Below are 16408 nucleotides of genomic sequence, written 5' to 3'. Positions count from 1 at the left end.
ACTGTAGGCTGGTCATAAAACATTCCAAATAAACCCATAACAGAACTTCAATTCATAATATTCATGAATGCGTTGTTAGTATTTTGTGATATTTAAAGATGTCACGTGGTATGGTAAAACCCTGAACGTCGCACTCCGGGAATATGGTAATAAAACATATCAAAATACATTTAGCAATATTCAGATTCCGCTTTTGACAGGGTCCAGTGTATACAAGTAAAGTAACTTTATTTCCACCGCCCATAAGTGAGATTAGCCCGAGGTCTGGTCGATCTGGTTTGTCAGCACCCTACCCTTGCTCCTGTGTTTCAGTAATGTATTAAACGTCTACAGTCTGTGTCATTGGGTCTCTTCTCCCATATAGAACTGACCTGAAGACACCACACTACCGTTTAACTCAACACATAACTGTGTGTGTTATCATTCACAACGCGGCAGCCTCTACACTGGCTTATAGCCCGCAAAGCAATGTGTAGATCTATCCCATTCATGCGAGTTGAGTAAAGGTACGGCACGACTCGCAGCAGAGTGAAGCCATAGCTATTGATACCGACGGGTATACATGACTCGAGCCCTGAGCACATTACACGGATAGAAGGGTTATGGCAGTACACGAGAAGAGTTGTAGACTTGTGTGTTATAGCTCGGCCGTGGCGGGTATGTATGTGTGTGCTTCTCGGCTGCTCGCGAGACTCGTACGCGCTCTCCTTATTGATTGACAAGTTACCTGCGTGGTCAGATCGTGCTGTGGCAGGCGGGTGATAGAGCAACATGATGTGGATATAATATTATCGTCACTGATGTCATAAGTCTTATTGCACAGTCCACGTGTGGATATAAATAAAAAGGAAATCCCCAGTCGACGCGCACGTGCAGACAATGGAAAGGAAAATCCACTGACTTGAAGAATTTCCCGATCATCAAAAACGTGAAGAATATTCCAGGTCTGACATGGATTTATATTTAATTTCAGAACATGGTATAAATGGACACTATTTTCAGGACTGCTTTCCATTCGGAGACTGAGCTTCAAACGTTCTGTTCGTCAAGTATTTGCCTCTCCCCACCTTCACACTGAATACTAAGTGTCAGTACTCACACAAGGTAGGTGTACATACTTTAATACAGTCATGCGTTATCGTCACCTATTTTCGTGTCTTATTTGCAAACTCTCATTAATCTAAGTGAGTTTGATATTTCTAAAACCGATTATCTCAAAAATGAGTAAGTGAGTTTGATATTTCTAAAATTTCATTTTCTAATATGTTTGTACTTAGTAAATTATATGTTTGTCTGTATGTGATACAATTTCATTTTGGTATTTTTAAATATCAAGAGGATATATAGGATGTGGGAATTATTTCTCAGGTATTTAGCAGGGAAATTTAATCAGGGCTGACAGAACATAAATCGGACCTATCGCCAACCGACAATATCATGTATACCTTATATCTGCCGTAAGATGGGAATAGGAGTTGAACATTTTTAGTAACATGTAAGGGATATTTTCCTTTATCGTGGAAGCCGCTATTTTGGAATCAGAGAATAATTGAAAGAGTATAACTTAGTTTCATGTGTAGTAAACGAGTCGAGGTATTGTACGTAGGTGGTATATATAGAGTATTACATGATAATGTAACAATGTGAATAATGCTATGCCTGACGTCAGCACGCTCACCTGTGTGTTCATCAATATTTCTTTATAATTCATTTGAACGAAGCAGTTATGTATATACACATTTTCGCGGGAGTCGGAATCGTACAGTGGCCTCTATTAAAGATTTGTTATCGTTTTGGCTGTGGCTATTATTTAGGTAGTGTTTGTAAGCTTATTTAATTTTTCCTTTCAGAAATCAAGATGGGAGTCATCGAGCTTGAATCTGTTATCAGAAAGTGGGTAGAGCAGCGAGTGGGGGTCGGAAACGCCAGCAACAAGGCGATGGACATCGACTGGCACAAAGTCCACTTCTCCACCGTCAGTTCGAGCTTCACGCCCCGCAGCATGCGTCAGCAGCAGCAGTATGGAGGACGCAGACAATCCCAGAACAGCAACACCAACTCCCAGGTCGTCTTCACTTCCAACTATGAAAACAACACTGGCGAGGTCCAGAGCCACACCTTCATGATGGAGAGGGAGACCGAGGCCGTCGTCAGGACCAGCGTCACAAAGGGCTTCTCCAAAAGCGGCGACGTCGGCATCAACATTGACGTCCCTGAGAGCATCTCCAAATCCACTGCGAGCTTCGGCAGCGACGTCCACATCAAACAGGAGGACGACAACACGGTGAAACATTCCATCAAGTGGTCTCTGAACTCCACAGTGAAGGCTCAGCCCTACACCCGCACCACGGCCACCCTGTACGTCACGGAGACGGAGAGCCAGTTCGACTTTGACGCCGAGGTTCACATCAGAGGTAAAGTGCTGGTCAGGATGACCAACGGCGCGTCGCAAACTGTAACCGAAGGTGACATAGCCACCATCCTCCAGGACGAGACTGCCAAAGGCAGATTCAACCCCAACGATATGGTCATCATCCAAGGGAAGAAGGTCACGTGGAAGGTTGCCGGGCAACTCAAGTTTAAGTACGGCATTTCCCAGGATACATCAGTGTCGAGTGAGGCCTTGTAATATTAATGACAAACAAACAAAATAGTGACATGATCATTATCCAAGGTTGGAAGGTCACGTGTCTCGAGTGAAGCGATACAAACATTTTAAATCTGAGGAAGTATCTCAGACTGAGAAAAAAAACTGTTCATCGCGTTTTTTAAAAGAAATCCCCCTTTACATTTATTCAAAGTGTCACTTGTGAAATAATGTGTTGTCATACTGTGTGATATTAAGACATCATTAAAACTGCTGTTGTTAAAAAAACAAAGAAATGTGTTGTATTTTATACTGTTTGCACCTGAATAGAAGAGAGATGCGAAAAAGCGTAAACATGAGTGAGTGAGTGAGTGAGTATGATTTACGCCGCTTTTAGCAATATTCCAGCGATATCACGGCGGGGGACACCAAAAATGGGCTTCACACATTGTACCCATGTCGGGAATCGAACCCGGGTCTCCGGCGTCATGAGCGAACGCTTTAACCACTAGGCTACCCGACCGTCCCCGTAAACATGAACCACTCTAACTGACGCATGTAGTGCGGGAGGCCACCGGAGACGCCTCGGTCAAGATCGTCAGTTTCCGTGGCTCTAGACTCTTTGCTGTGTCACCCGTGGGGATTCGGGGTTTGAATATGTCCCCAGTTTGCCGTCAGGGGTATGTTAGCGGATCCGGTGGTCAGTTTCGGGGACTTGGTTGATAATACGTGAAGTAGATTGACGGCGTAGATCGATGCTCATGATATCAGTCACTGGATTGTCTGGTCTAGATTCGATTGTTTACAGGCTGCTGTCGTATAGTTTGGCGTTAAAAACATACAAACAAACCACAGACTCTTCTATAATAGCTAAAAAGAATGCTGAACATCCGAAGGTGATATATGAGTTTACATAAAGTGATTTTACGTTCCCTTCTTTCAATTGTTTGTCTATGGGCAACGGCAACTACAACTGTTTCAAATATTGTAAGACTTGGAAATGGTAATCTTTATAGAATCAGATGTGATTTGTCAGGAAATGGTAATCTTTATAGAATCAGATGTGATATGTCAGGAAATCGTAATCTTTATAGAATCAGATGTGATGTGTCAGGAAATGGTAATCGTCATAGAATCAGATGTGATGTGTCAGGAAATCGTAATCTTTATAGAATCAGATGTGATGTGTCAGGAAATGGTAATCTTCATAGAATCAGATGTGATTTGTCAGGAATGGTTATCTTCATAGAATCAGATGTGATTTGTCAGGAAATGGTAATCTTCATAGAATCAGATGTTATGTGTTAGGTTATTGTAATCTTTATAGAATCAGATGTGATATGTCAGGAAATGGTAATCTTCAAAGAATCAGATGTGATTTGTCAGGAAATGGTAATTTTTATAGAATCCGATGATACACGACATGGAACTGATCCGTGTGGATTGCGGGTCAGATGAGATCCCCGGTAGCTGATGTTTGTCCAAGCGCGGGGCCAGATTGGTTAACGTTGACACTATGCCCGCCATACAGCGACCACATGTAGAATGTTATGTATGCCTAAGAAAGCCTCTCCCCCCTCCCAACTTTGTCACGCGCACGCACACGCACGCACACGCACACGCACGCACACACTTTTCATCCGCGAATGTTGTAAGAAGCGACTAAATGGATCGGATGGTGAGAGTCCGTCACTCTGCTGTTTGCGTGTAGCCGAACCCCGACTGAGTGCTGATATCATTATGAATTGTTGATATTTGATTGATTTGAGTGTTTACAGGTCGCTGTGATGGAGCTGGATTACTGCTGATCGCCGCATAAAAATAAAAATAACTATTTCATTTGTTTTTTCCCACCGGGAGACTCGACTTGCGCTTTGTCAGTTTCGCACCCGCAGCACGCGTCTCCAGTGCCAACAACCAATGCGCAGCTCTTCCTTAAACGTCTTTGAAGACTATAGTAAATACAGTAAATAACGGTTATAATGAAGTCAGAGAGACCACTAATTTTAGTTCGTTATAACCGTAGTTCGTTATAAGCATATATAAAGCATATATACCGCAAATATACAGCAAATGGGCGGGATCAAAATACATTTCGTTATATCCGTCAGTTCATTATAAGCGTGTTCGTTATAAACGTAGTTTACTTTAACTCGAAGATGCGATTGCACCTAACAGTTCCTGACCAATACAACACAACTCCGCGTTATAAATGTGAAGTTTTCAGGAATACACCGCATGAGTGTTCGCCATTCCAGTACATGTGCACCCGACCGTGATATCCGGGGTAGAACAAACAAACGTTTAAACAAACAAACAAACAATCAAAATGTAACAGTGAAAGTTTATTCAATGCACACATAACGCCAATAACAACAAGAGGAGAAGGGGGTCTTTGTACAGGTGGACATTCTGCAGCCTCGTTCTGGATTCAGTCAGTCGATCACGGGGCTGCAACATATCAGTCGACATATGTCATTTGTGAACTGCTGTAGTGACGGTGTCATACCCGGAACCGAATGTGTTGGCCATGCCACCATATCATTATTCCATGCATACGCCAGTGATTTGATTTAGTTTAACTCAATGAAAAATACGGGTTAAAGACTTTCCACGACACAATGATATATTAACCAACATGTTCCTATGTTACGTGCACACGCGAACACATACGCGCACGCACGCACGCACGCACGCACGCACGCACGCACACTCAAACTGCATTTACACGAGAGGTATCGTGCGTCATGTGCTGTTCGTTTTGAGAAGAGATCTCCTGTAGCCTACGCTTGTAAGTGGCGACTGTAATGATTCGGGTCGTCGTGATGTTGCTGGTACATTGCTGACTGCCACGTCATCCAAGTTTGAGGGAACAACTCGAAACGGAAGAAATGTGAGCGACAAGTAAACTTTAATTACCAGCTTCCGGAGTTGGGTCCTCGAACGCCAGCGCCGCATCAAAGAACTCGTCCAGATCCACGGTGCCATCACCTTTCAAACAGAACAGAAAACAACAATCTGAGGATGTGCACGCGGCCAGTAGTCTGGGTATATTCACGTGGAGTTTGTCTGTGTGGTGGGCAATAGTTTAGTTTTTCCATGTTGTTAATACCATGTGGATTAAACCACAGTGTTTGGACAATAGTATTTGAATCGTACTATTGAAATATGGTGAGTAAATAGGGATCTTCCAAAGTGTCTTTTATGAAGGTATCTGTCATTCTTTTCTAAAGGTATTTGCCACCGTCCAAACATAAAACGTGCTGAGTTAAAACTGCACGTCCACCGTCATTGAGTTAAGATGTCGCTATACGCGAAAACACAAAGCGACTTTAAATGTTAATTCACGCATTTCTCGTCGAGATAACGACCTAGTAATTTAAACTGTGTCAGCTAAACAAACTGTGTTCAAATCTGCAGCTAACACTAGCGTCACGTCTGCAGCTATCACTAGCGTCACGTCTGCAGCTACCACTAGGGTCACGTCTGCAGCTACCACTAGCGTCACGTCTGCAGCTATCACTAGCTTCACGTCTGCAGCTATCACTAGCGTCACGTCTGCAGCTATCACTAGCGTCACGTCTGCAGCTACCACTAGGGTCACGTCTGCAGCTATCACTAGCGACACGTCTGCAGCTATCACTAGCGTCACGTCTACAGCTATCACTAGCGTCAAGTCTACAGCTATCACTAGCGTCACGTCTACAGCTACCACTAAGGTCACGTCTGCAGCTATCACTAGCGTCACGTCTGCAGCTATCACTAGCGTCACGTCTGCAGCTATCACTAGCGTCACGTCTGCAGCTATCACTAGCGTCACGTCTGCAGCTACCACTAGCGTCACGTCTGCAGCTATCACTAGCGTCACGTCTGCAGCTACCACTAGCGTCACGTCTGCAGCTATCACTAGCGTCACGTCTACAGCTACCACTAGCGACACGTCTGCAGCTACCGCTAAGGTCACGTCTGCAGCTATCACTAGCGTCACGTCTGCAGCTACCACTAGCGTCATGTCTGCAGCTACCACTAGCTTCACGTCTACAGCTACCACTAGCGTCACGTCTGCAGCTACCACTAGCGTCACGTCTGCAGCTATCACTAGCTTCACGTCTGCAGCTATCACTAGCGTCACGTCTGCAGCTACCACTAGCGTCACGTCTGCAGCTACCACTAGCGTCACGTCTGCAGCTACCACTAGCGTCACGTCTGCAGCTACCACTAGCGTCACGTCTGCAGCTACCACTAGCTTCACGTCTGCAGCTACCACTAGCTTCACGTCTACAGCTACCACTAGCGTCACGTCTGCAGCTACGACTAGCGTCACGTCTACAGCTATCACTAGCGTCACGTCTGCAGCTATCACTAGCTTCACGTCTACAGCTATCACTAGCGTCACGTCTGCAGCTACCACTAGCGTCACGTCTGCAGCTATCACTAGCGTCACGTCTGCAGCTATCACTAGCGTCACGTCTGCAGCTACCACTAGCTTCACGTCTGCAGCTACCACTAGCGTCACGTCTACAGCTACCACTAGCGTCACGTCTGCAGCTACCACTAGCGTCACGTCTACAGCTACCACTAGCGTCACGTCTACAGCTACCACTAGCTTCACGTCTACAGCTACCACTAGCGTCACGTCTGCAGCTATCACTAGCGTCACGTCTGCAGCTACCACTAGCGTCACGTCTGCAGCTACCACTAGCGTCACGTCTGCAGCTACCACTAGCTTCACGTCTACAGCTACCACTAGCGTCACGTCTGCAGCTACGACTAGCGTCACGTCTACAGCTATCACTAGCGTCACGTCTGCAGCTATCACTAGCGTCACGTCTGCAGCTACCACTAGCGTCACGTCTGCAGCTATCACTAGCGTCACGTCTGCAGCTATCACTAGCGTCACGTCTGCAGCTATCACTAGCGTCACGTCTGCAGCTACCACTAGCGTCACGTCTACAGCTACCACTAGCGTCACGTCTGCAGCTACCACTAGCGTCACGTCTACAGCTACCACTAGCGTCACGTCTGCAGCTACCACTAGCTTCACGTCTACAGCTACCACTAGCGTCACGTCTGCAGCTACCACTAGCGTCACGTCTGCAGCTACCACTAGCGTCACGTCTACAGCTATCACTAGCGTCACGTCTGCAGCTACCACTAGCGTCACGTCTGCAGCTACCACTAGCTTCACGTCTGCAGCTACCACTAGCTTCACGTCTACAGCTACCACTAGCGTCACGTCTGCAGCTACCACTAGCGTCACGTCTACAGCTATCACTAGCGTCACGTCTGCAGCTACCACTAGCGTCACGTCTGCAGCTACCACTAGCGTCACGTCTGCAGCTACCACTAGCGTCACGTCTGCAGCTACCACTAGCGTCACGTCTGCAGCTACCACTAGCGTCACGTCTGCAGCTATCACTAGCTTCACGTCTGCAGCTACCACTAGCGTCACGTCTACAGCTACCACTAGCGTCACGTCTGCAGCTACCACTAGCGTCACGTCTGGAGCTACCACTAGCGTCACGTCTGCAGCTACCACGTCGCGTCACGTCTGGAGCTACCACTAGCGTCACGTCTGCAGCTATCACTAGCGTCACGTCTACAGCTACCACTAGGGTCACGTCTGCAGCTATCACTAGCGTCACGTCTGCAGCTATCACTAGCGTCACGTCTACAGCTACCACTAAGGTCACGTCTACAGCTATCACTAGCGTCAAGTCTACAGCTATCACTAGCGTCACGTCTGCAGCTACCACTAGCTTCACGTCTGCAGCTACCACTAGCGTCACGTCTACAGCTACCACTAGCGTCACGTCTGCAGCTACCACTAGCGTCACGTCTACAGCTACCACTAGCTTCACGTCTGCAGCTACCACTAGCGTCACGTCTGCAGCTATCACTAGCGTCACGTCTGCAGCTACCACTAGCGTCACGTCTGGAGCTACCACTAGCGTCACGTCTACAGCTACCACTAGCGTCACGTCTGCAGCTATCACTAGCGTCACGTCTGCAGCTATCACTAGCGTCACGTCTGCAGCTACCACTAGCGTCACGTCTGCAGCTACCACTAGCGTCACGTCTGCAGCTATCACTAGCGTCACGTCTGCAGCTACCACTAGCTTCACGTCTACAGCTACCACTAGCGTCACGTCTACAGCTATCACTAGCGTCACGTCTGCAGCTATCACTAGCGTCACGTCTGCAGCTACCACTAGCGTCACGTCTGCAGCTACCACTAGCTTCACGTCTGCAGCTACCACTAGCTTCACGTCTGCAGCTATCACTAGCGTCACGTCTGCAGCTATCACTAGCGTCACGTCTGCAGCTATCACTAGCGTCACGTCTGCAGCTATCACTAGCGTCACGTCTACAGCTACCACTAGCTTCACGTCTGCAGCTATCACTAGCGTCACGTCTACAGCTATCACTAGCGTCACGTCTGCAGCTATCACTAGCGTCACGTCTGCAGCTACCACTAGCTTCACGTCTGCAGCTATCACTAGCGTCACGTCTGCAGCTATCACTAGCGTCACGTCTGCAGCTATCACTAGCGTCACGTCTGCAGCTACCACTAGCGTCACGTCTGCGGCTACCACTAGCGTCACGTCTACAGCTATCACTAGCGTCACGTCTGCAGCTACCACTAGCGTCACGTCTGCAGCTACCACTAGCGTCACGTCTGCAGCTACCACTAGCGTCACGTCTGCAGCTACCACTAGCGTCACGTCTGCAGCTATCACTAGCGTCACGTCTGCAGCTACCACTAGCGTCACGTCTACAGCTACCACTAGCTTCACGTCTACAGCTACCACTAGCGTCACGTCTGCAGCTACCACTAGCGTCACGTCTGCAGCTATCACTAGCGACACGACTACAGCTACCACTAGCGTCACGTCTACAGCTATCACTAGCGTCACGTCTGCAGCTATCACTAGCGTCACGTCTGCAGCTACCACTAGCGTCACGTCTGCAGCTATCACTAGCGTCACGTCTGCAGCTACCACAAGCGTCACGTCTGCAGCTATCACTAGCGTCACGTCTGCAGCTATCACTAGCGTCACGTCTGCAGCTACCACTAGCGTCACGTCTGCAGCTACCACTAGCGTCACGTCTGCAGCTACCACTAGCGTCACGTCTACAGCTACCACTAGCTTCACGTCTGCAGCTACCACTAGCGTCACGTCTACAGCTACCACTAGCTTCACGTCTACAGCTACCACTAGCGTCACGTCTGCAGCTATCACTAGCGTCACGTCTGCAGCTACCACTAGCGTCACGTCTGCAGCTACCACTAGCGTCACGTCTACAGCTACCACTAGCGTCACGTCTGCAGCTACCACTAGCGTCACGTCTGCAGCTATCACTAGCGTCACGTCTGCAGCTATCACTAGCGTCACGTCTGCAGCTACCACTAGCTTCACGTCTGCAGCTACCACTAGCGTCACGTCTACAGCTATCACTAGCGTCACGTCTGCAGCTACCACTAGCTTCACGTCTACAGCTACCACTAGCGTCACGTCTACAGCTATCACTAGGGTCACGTCTGCAGCTACCACTAGCGTCACGTCTACAGCTACCACTAGCTTCACGTCTGCAGCTATCACTAGCGTCACGTCTGCAGCTATCACTAGCGTCACGTCTGCAGCTATCACTAGCGTCACGTCTGCAGCTACCACTAGCGTCACGTCTACAGCTACCACTAGCTTCACGTCTGCAGCTATCACTAGCGTCACGTCTACAGCTATCACTAGCGTCACGTCTGCAGCTATCACTAGCGTCACGTCTGCAGCTACCACTAGCGTCACGTCTGCAGCTACCACTAGCGTCACGTCTGCAGCTACCACTAGCGTCACGTCTACAGCTACCACTAGCTTCACGTCTGCAGCTATCACTAGCGTCACGTCTGCAGCTATCACTAGCGTCACGTCTGCAGCTATCACTAGCGTCACGTCTGCAGCTACCACTAGCGTCACGTCTGCGGCTACCACTAGCGTCACGTCTACAGCTATCACTAGCGTCACGTCTGCAGCTACCACTAGCGTCACGTCTGCAGCTACCACTAGCGTCACGTCTGCAGCTACCACTAGCGTCACGTCTGCAGCTACCACTAGCGTCACGTCTGCAGCTATCACTAGCGTCACGTCTGCAGCTACCACTAGCGTCACGTCTACAGCTACCACTAGCTTCACGTCTACAGCTACCACTAGCGTCACGTCTGCAGCTACCACTAGCGTCACGTCTGCAGCTATCACTAGCGACACGACTACAGCTACCACTAGAGTCACGTCTACAGCTATCACTAGCGTCACGTCTGCAGCTATCACTAGCGTCACGTCTGCAGCTACCACTAGCGTCACGTCTGCAGCTATCACTAGCGTCACGTCTGCAGCTACCACAAGCGTCACGTCTGCAGCTATCACTAGCGTCACGTCTGCAGCTATCACTAGCGTCACGTCTACAGCTACCACTAGCGTCACGTCTGCAGCTACCACTAGCGTCACGTCTGCAGCTACCACTAGCGTCACGTCTGGAGCTACCACTAGCGTCACGTCTACAGCTACCACTAGCGTCACGTCTGCAGCTACCACTAGCGTCACGTCTACAGCTACCACTAGCGTCACGTCTGCAGCTACCACTAGCGTCACGTCTGCAGCTATCACTAGCGTCACGTCTGCAGCTATCACTAGCGTCACGTCTGCAGCTACCACTAGCGTCACGTCTGCAGCTACCACTAGCGTCACGTCTACAGCTATCACTAGCGTCACGTCTGCAGCTACCACTAGCTTCACGTCTACAGCTACCACTAGCGTCACGTCTACAGCTATCACTAGCGTCACGTCTGCAGCTATCACTAGCGTCACGTCTGCAGCTACCACTAGCGTCACGTCTGCAGCTACCACAAGCGTCACGTCTGCAGCTACCACTAGCGTCACGTCTGCAGCAACTCACGTTTCGCATCCGCCATGTTCATGAAGTGATCAAGTTGGGCGTCGTTGTGGTCCACGCCGAAATAACTCGCGGCCTCGGACCTATCCACTAACCCATCCGTGTTGGCGTCCAAAGTCTGAACCTCACGCCCAGTAAACTTTCTGTAGGAGTAGTTTAAGATTGCAATAATTGTACACTTTAGATTAAAGATGTTAAGTGTATTAAAGATATTTTAAAACAGTTCGTGCAAGAATTCTGAATATGAATAAGATCAATAAGTACACTTATGGGGACCATGAGGTACATGCTGAGTTAGCCAGGGTTCCAGACAACCGGGGTGCCGCTGAAGGCCATCAATGAAGTAAAGGTTATCAAGATTCTGCCGAACCTAAAAGTCTTAAAGGACCTATCGAGTCACGGATTTCGAGTTGAAGATAAAACAAAGTGAATGTATTCAACGAAAGAGAAGATATTTTATAACATAAGGCTAATTAATATCAAAGGCACAGGAACAAAATACTGATAATCAAATCCACAAACGAAACATTCCGCCGGGAAGAGGAAGTAAACAACAGTTCTAGACTCAAACAATGTCTCGAGGGTGTCACCGCACACACGGGGACAATGTTTGAAACACGTTCTTGGTGTCGCGACCTGATAAAGTTCGAGTGTTGGTGAAAATCATCTTTAACACGACAACAAGATCGGCATAACACGAGACTATGTAGTTGTATGATTTAAATAAAGACATTCACTTTAAATACCTGTAAAGACCACATCCAACCTTTATTCCAGTGTGATATGGTCTGAAATATGTTTTAGCCACGGTACCCAAGACTGGCTTGATGAACGGTTTCAGTGTCCGGAGAGGAATCCGGAAGCGCCGAACCCGGAAGCGCGGAACTCGGAAGCGGGGAACTCGGAAGCGGGGAACTCGGACCCGTATGCCCCAGCGTCTGCGTCCCCATCCATCCGTTCCCATGGCGACCAGGACAGCGGTCAAACATAGAAGAAACACCAGCTTCATTCTCACACTGAAAATGAGGTCAAATCCTGAGAAATGCTGTCATGGAGAAACCATGAGAATCTGTTGTTTCCGGAAGTAGGATCAACGAGACCCTCCATAATTTTGCATGCTGAGCTATAGTTGCGTCAGTCATAGTGACTTCAAGTTATCAGTGTGCATAGGAAACGTCTTCGTCCCAAGGAGTCTCCCCAGCCACTGGCCACTGTCATTATTCATAACTTAAATCATGCTTCCATTACTCCCTGTGCGGAGTTATACATCCAGTGTGACGGCCTTTAAGCCCTGTCACCTCGGTTCAAGCACTGCCACTCCGGTTAAAGCACTACTACTTCGGTTTAAGCACTGTCACTCCGGTTAAAGCACTGTCACCGCGGATCAAGCACTGTCACCTCGGTTCGAGCACTGCCACTTCGGTTGAAGCCCTGTCACCTCGGTTTAAGCACTGTCACATCGGCTTAAGCCCTGTCACGTCGGTTTAAGCACTGTCACCTCGGTTCAAGCACTGTAACCTCGGTTTAAGCACTGTCACTTCGGTTTAAGCCCTGTCACCTCGGTTTAAGCACTGTCACGTCGGTTTAACCACTGCAACCTCAGATTAACCACTGTCACCTCAGATTAACCACTGTCACCCCGGATTAACCACTGTCACCTCGGTTTAACCACTACCACCTCGGTTTAAACATTGTCACCTCGGATTAACCACTGTCACCTCGGATTGACCACTGACACCTCGGATTAACAACTGTCACCTCGAATTAACCACTGTCATCTCGGATTAACCACTGTCACCCCGGATTAAGCACTGTCACTGTTAAGAGACAGTCGTGACAGTTTGAATACTTCAGTCAGGAAACAGTCGCTACAGACACAAGACAGTCACAGCTGTAAGGAGACCGTCGTGACAGTTAGAATACAGTCAGAAAACAGTCGCTACAGACACAAGACAGTCACAGCTGTAGGGAGATCGTCGTGACAGTTAGAATACAGTCAGGAGACAGTCGCTACAGACACAAGACAGTCACAGCTGTAAGGAGACCGTCGTGACAGTTAGAATACAGTCAGAAAACAGTCGCTACAGACACAAGACAGTCACAGCTGTAGGGAGATCGTCGTGACAGTTAGAATACAGTCAGGAGACAGTCGCTACAGACACAAGACAGTCACGGCTGTAGGGAGACCGTCGTGACAGATAGAATACAGTCAGAAAACAGTCGCTTCAGACACAAGACACCACAGCTGTAAGGAGACCGTCGTGACAGATAGAATACAGTCAGAAAACAGTCGCTTCAGACACAAGACAGTCACAGCTGTAGGGAGACCGTCGTGACAGATAGAATACAGTCAGGAGACAGTCGCTACAGACACAAGACAGTCACAGCTGTAAGGAGACCGTCGTGACAGATAGAATACAGTCAGGAGACAGTCGCTACAGACACAAGACAGTCACAGCTGTAAGGAGACCGTCGTGACAGATAGAATACAGTCAGAAAACAGTCGCTACAGACACCAGACAGTCACAGCTGTAGGGAGACCGTCGTGACAGATAGAATACAGTCAGAAAACAGTCGCTACAGACACCAGACAGTCACAGCTGTAAGGAGACCGTCGTGACAGATAGAATACAGTCAGAAAACAGTCGCTACAGACACAAGACAGTCACAGCTGTAGGGAGACCGTCGTGACAGATAGAATACAGTCAGAAAACAGTCGCTTCAGACACAAGACAGTCACAGCTGTAGGGAGACCGTCGTGACAGATAGAATACTTCAGTAGGGAAATAGTCGCTTCAGACACAAGACACCACAGCTGTAGGGAAACCGTCGTGAAAGATAGAATACAGTCAGAAAACAGTCGCTTCAGACACAAGACAGTCACAGCTGTAGGGAGACCGTCGTGACAGATAGAATACAGTCAGGAGACAGTCGCTACAGACACAAGACAGTCACAGCTGTAGGGAGACCGTCGTGACAGATAGAATACAGTCAGAAAACAGTCGCTACAGACACAAGACAGTCACAGCTGTAGGGAGACCGTCGTGACAGATAGAATACAGTCAGGAGACAGTCGCTACAGACACAAGACAGTCACAGCTGTAAGGAGACCGTCGTGACAGATAGAATACAGTCAGGAGACAGTCGCTACAGACACAAGACAGTCACAGCTGTAAGGAGACCGTCGTGACAGATAGAATACAGTCAGAAAACAGTCGCTACAGACACCAGACAGTCACAGCTGTAGGGAGACCGTCGTGACAGATAGAATACAGTCAGAAAACAGTCGCTACAGACACCAGACAGTCACAGCTGTAAGGAGACCGTCGTGACAGATAGAATACAGTCAGAAAACAGTCGCTACAGACACAAGACAGTCACAGCTGTAGGGAGACCGTCGTGACAGATAGAATACAGTCAGAAAACAGTCGCTTCAGACACAAGACAGTCACAGCTGTAGGGAGACCGTCGTGACAGATAGAATACTTCAGTAGGGAAATAGTCGCTTCAGACACAAGACACCACAGCTGTAGGGAAACCGTCGTGAAAGATAGAATACAGTCAGAAAACAGTCGCTTCAGACACAAGACAGTCACAGCTGTAGGGAGACCGTCGTGACAGATAGAATACAGTCAGGAGACAGTCGCTACAGACACAAGACAGTCACAGCTGTAGGGAGACCGTCGTGACAGATAGAATACAGTCAGAAAACAGTCGCTACAGACACAAGACAGTCACAGCTGTAGGGAGACCGTCGTGACAGATAGAATACAGTCAAAAAACAGTCGCTTCAGACACAAGACAGTCACAGCTGTAGGGAGACCGTCGTGACAGATAGAATACTTCAGTAGGGGAAATAGTCGCTACAGACACAAGACACCACAGCTTGAGGGAAACCGTCGTGAAAGATAGAATACAGTCAGAAAACAGTCGCTTCAGACACAAGATAGTCACAGCTGTAGGGAGACCGTCGTGACAGATAGAATACAGTCAGGAGACAGTCGCTACAGACACAAGACAGTCACAGCTGTAGGGAGACCGTCGTGACAGATAGAATACAGTCAGAAAACAGTCGCTACAGACACAAGACAGTCACAGCTGTAGGGAGACCGTCGTGACAGATAGAATACTTCAGTAGGGAAATAGTCGCTACAGACAAGACAGCGAAAGCGTCTAGAATAAAGGTACGGTAGTTACAGCAGTAGGAGGACAGTCGAAACAGCTAGAAGACTGTGTCAGTGGTGCGAGTAAGGTTGACGTGAGTATTTCAACCGCATCAGTCGACACAATAATCATAGACCTACCTTTATCGGGATGTCTGGCTCTGAGCATTGTTTGATAATACTTTGGACTTTTAAATACTCGGGGTGTTAAAGTCGTGAGCGGAGGTTTGTGTGAAAACCCATTACACAGCGCCACATGTGTTCCTCATCCCGCTATGTGTGATGTCCCGGATGCAGGCTGGCGTGGTATAGATAACTGCACAACATGATACTGCAGCATAAATCTAGCACCTTCATGTTGATGTGCAAACAAGAGGCCGGTGTTCCGCCCCGCCGGCCATACACGGGCAGCCATGCTCCATATCAAACATCTGTATGACGACTGACTATTAGCGATAAACTGTCACATGTTATAGTCGGACAGTCAAACCAATATTTGTCTTTTCATTCACCTGATGAAGGGTCAAGAAGTAACTCTGAAACGTCCTTACGTCCACAGCGCTCCACAAATAGAGTCTTCAAGTTTATGTTAAATGGCTCGTTTCTTCATGTTGTTAAAGAATATGTTTACCTTGGTATTTTATTTACAAACACTGGTAGATTCTGTAAGGCAATAAAGAGACTGACAGATCAGGCATCTAGAGCAATGTAC

At 48.1% G+C, this 16408-nt stretch overlaps 2 protein-coding genes across 2 annotated transcripts; one reads left to right on the top strand and one right to left on the bottom strand.

Annotated features, from left to right (window-relative positions):
* Nucleotides 1–961: 961 nt before the first annotated feature.
* On the top strand, nt 962–2897 carry LOC124137332. The gene is made up of 2 exons (XM_046503593.2): nt 962–1104; nt 1851–2897. Exon 2 carries the CDS (start codon nt 1859–1861, stop codon nt 2627–2629), a length of 771 nt encoding a protein of 256 aa, XP_046359549.1. The 5' UTR covers nt 962–1104; nt 1851–1858; the 3' UTR covers nt 2630–2897.
* A 2020-nt stretch (nt 2898–4917) lies between these two features.
* LOC124137308 lies at nt 4918–15982 on the bottom strand. The gene is made up of 5 exons (XM_046503542.2): nt 15838–15982; nt 12280–12549; nt 11537–11676; nt 5507–5578; nt 4918–5038 (listed from the first exon to the last, which is right to left on the bottom strand). Exons 2-5 carry the CDS (start codon nt 12540–12542, stop codon nt 5031–5033), a joined length of 483 nt encoding a protein of 160 aa, XP_046359498.2. The 5' UTR covers nt 12543–12549; nt 15838–15982; the 3' UTR covers nt 4918–5030.
* Nucleotides 15983–16408: the final 426 nt, after the last annotated feature.

The sequence above is a fragment of the Haliotis rufescens genome, unplaced genomic scaffold (assembly GCF_023055435.1).
Source record: "Haliotis rufescens isolate VD_foot unplaced genomic scaffold, xgHalRufe1.0.p SCAF_26, whole genome shotgun sequence".
Classification (NCBI taxonomy): domain Eukaryota; kingdom Metazoa; phylum Mollusca; class Gastropoda; order Lepetellida; family Haliotidae; genus Haliotis; species Haliotis rufescens.
This window is presented reverse-complemented; position numbering and strand designations above follow the sequence as displayed.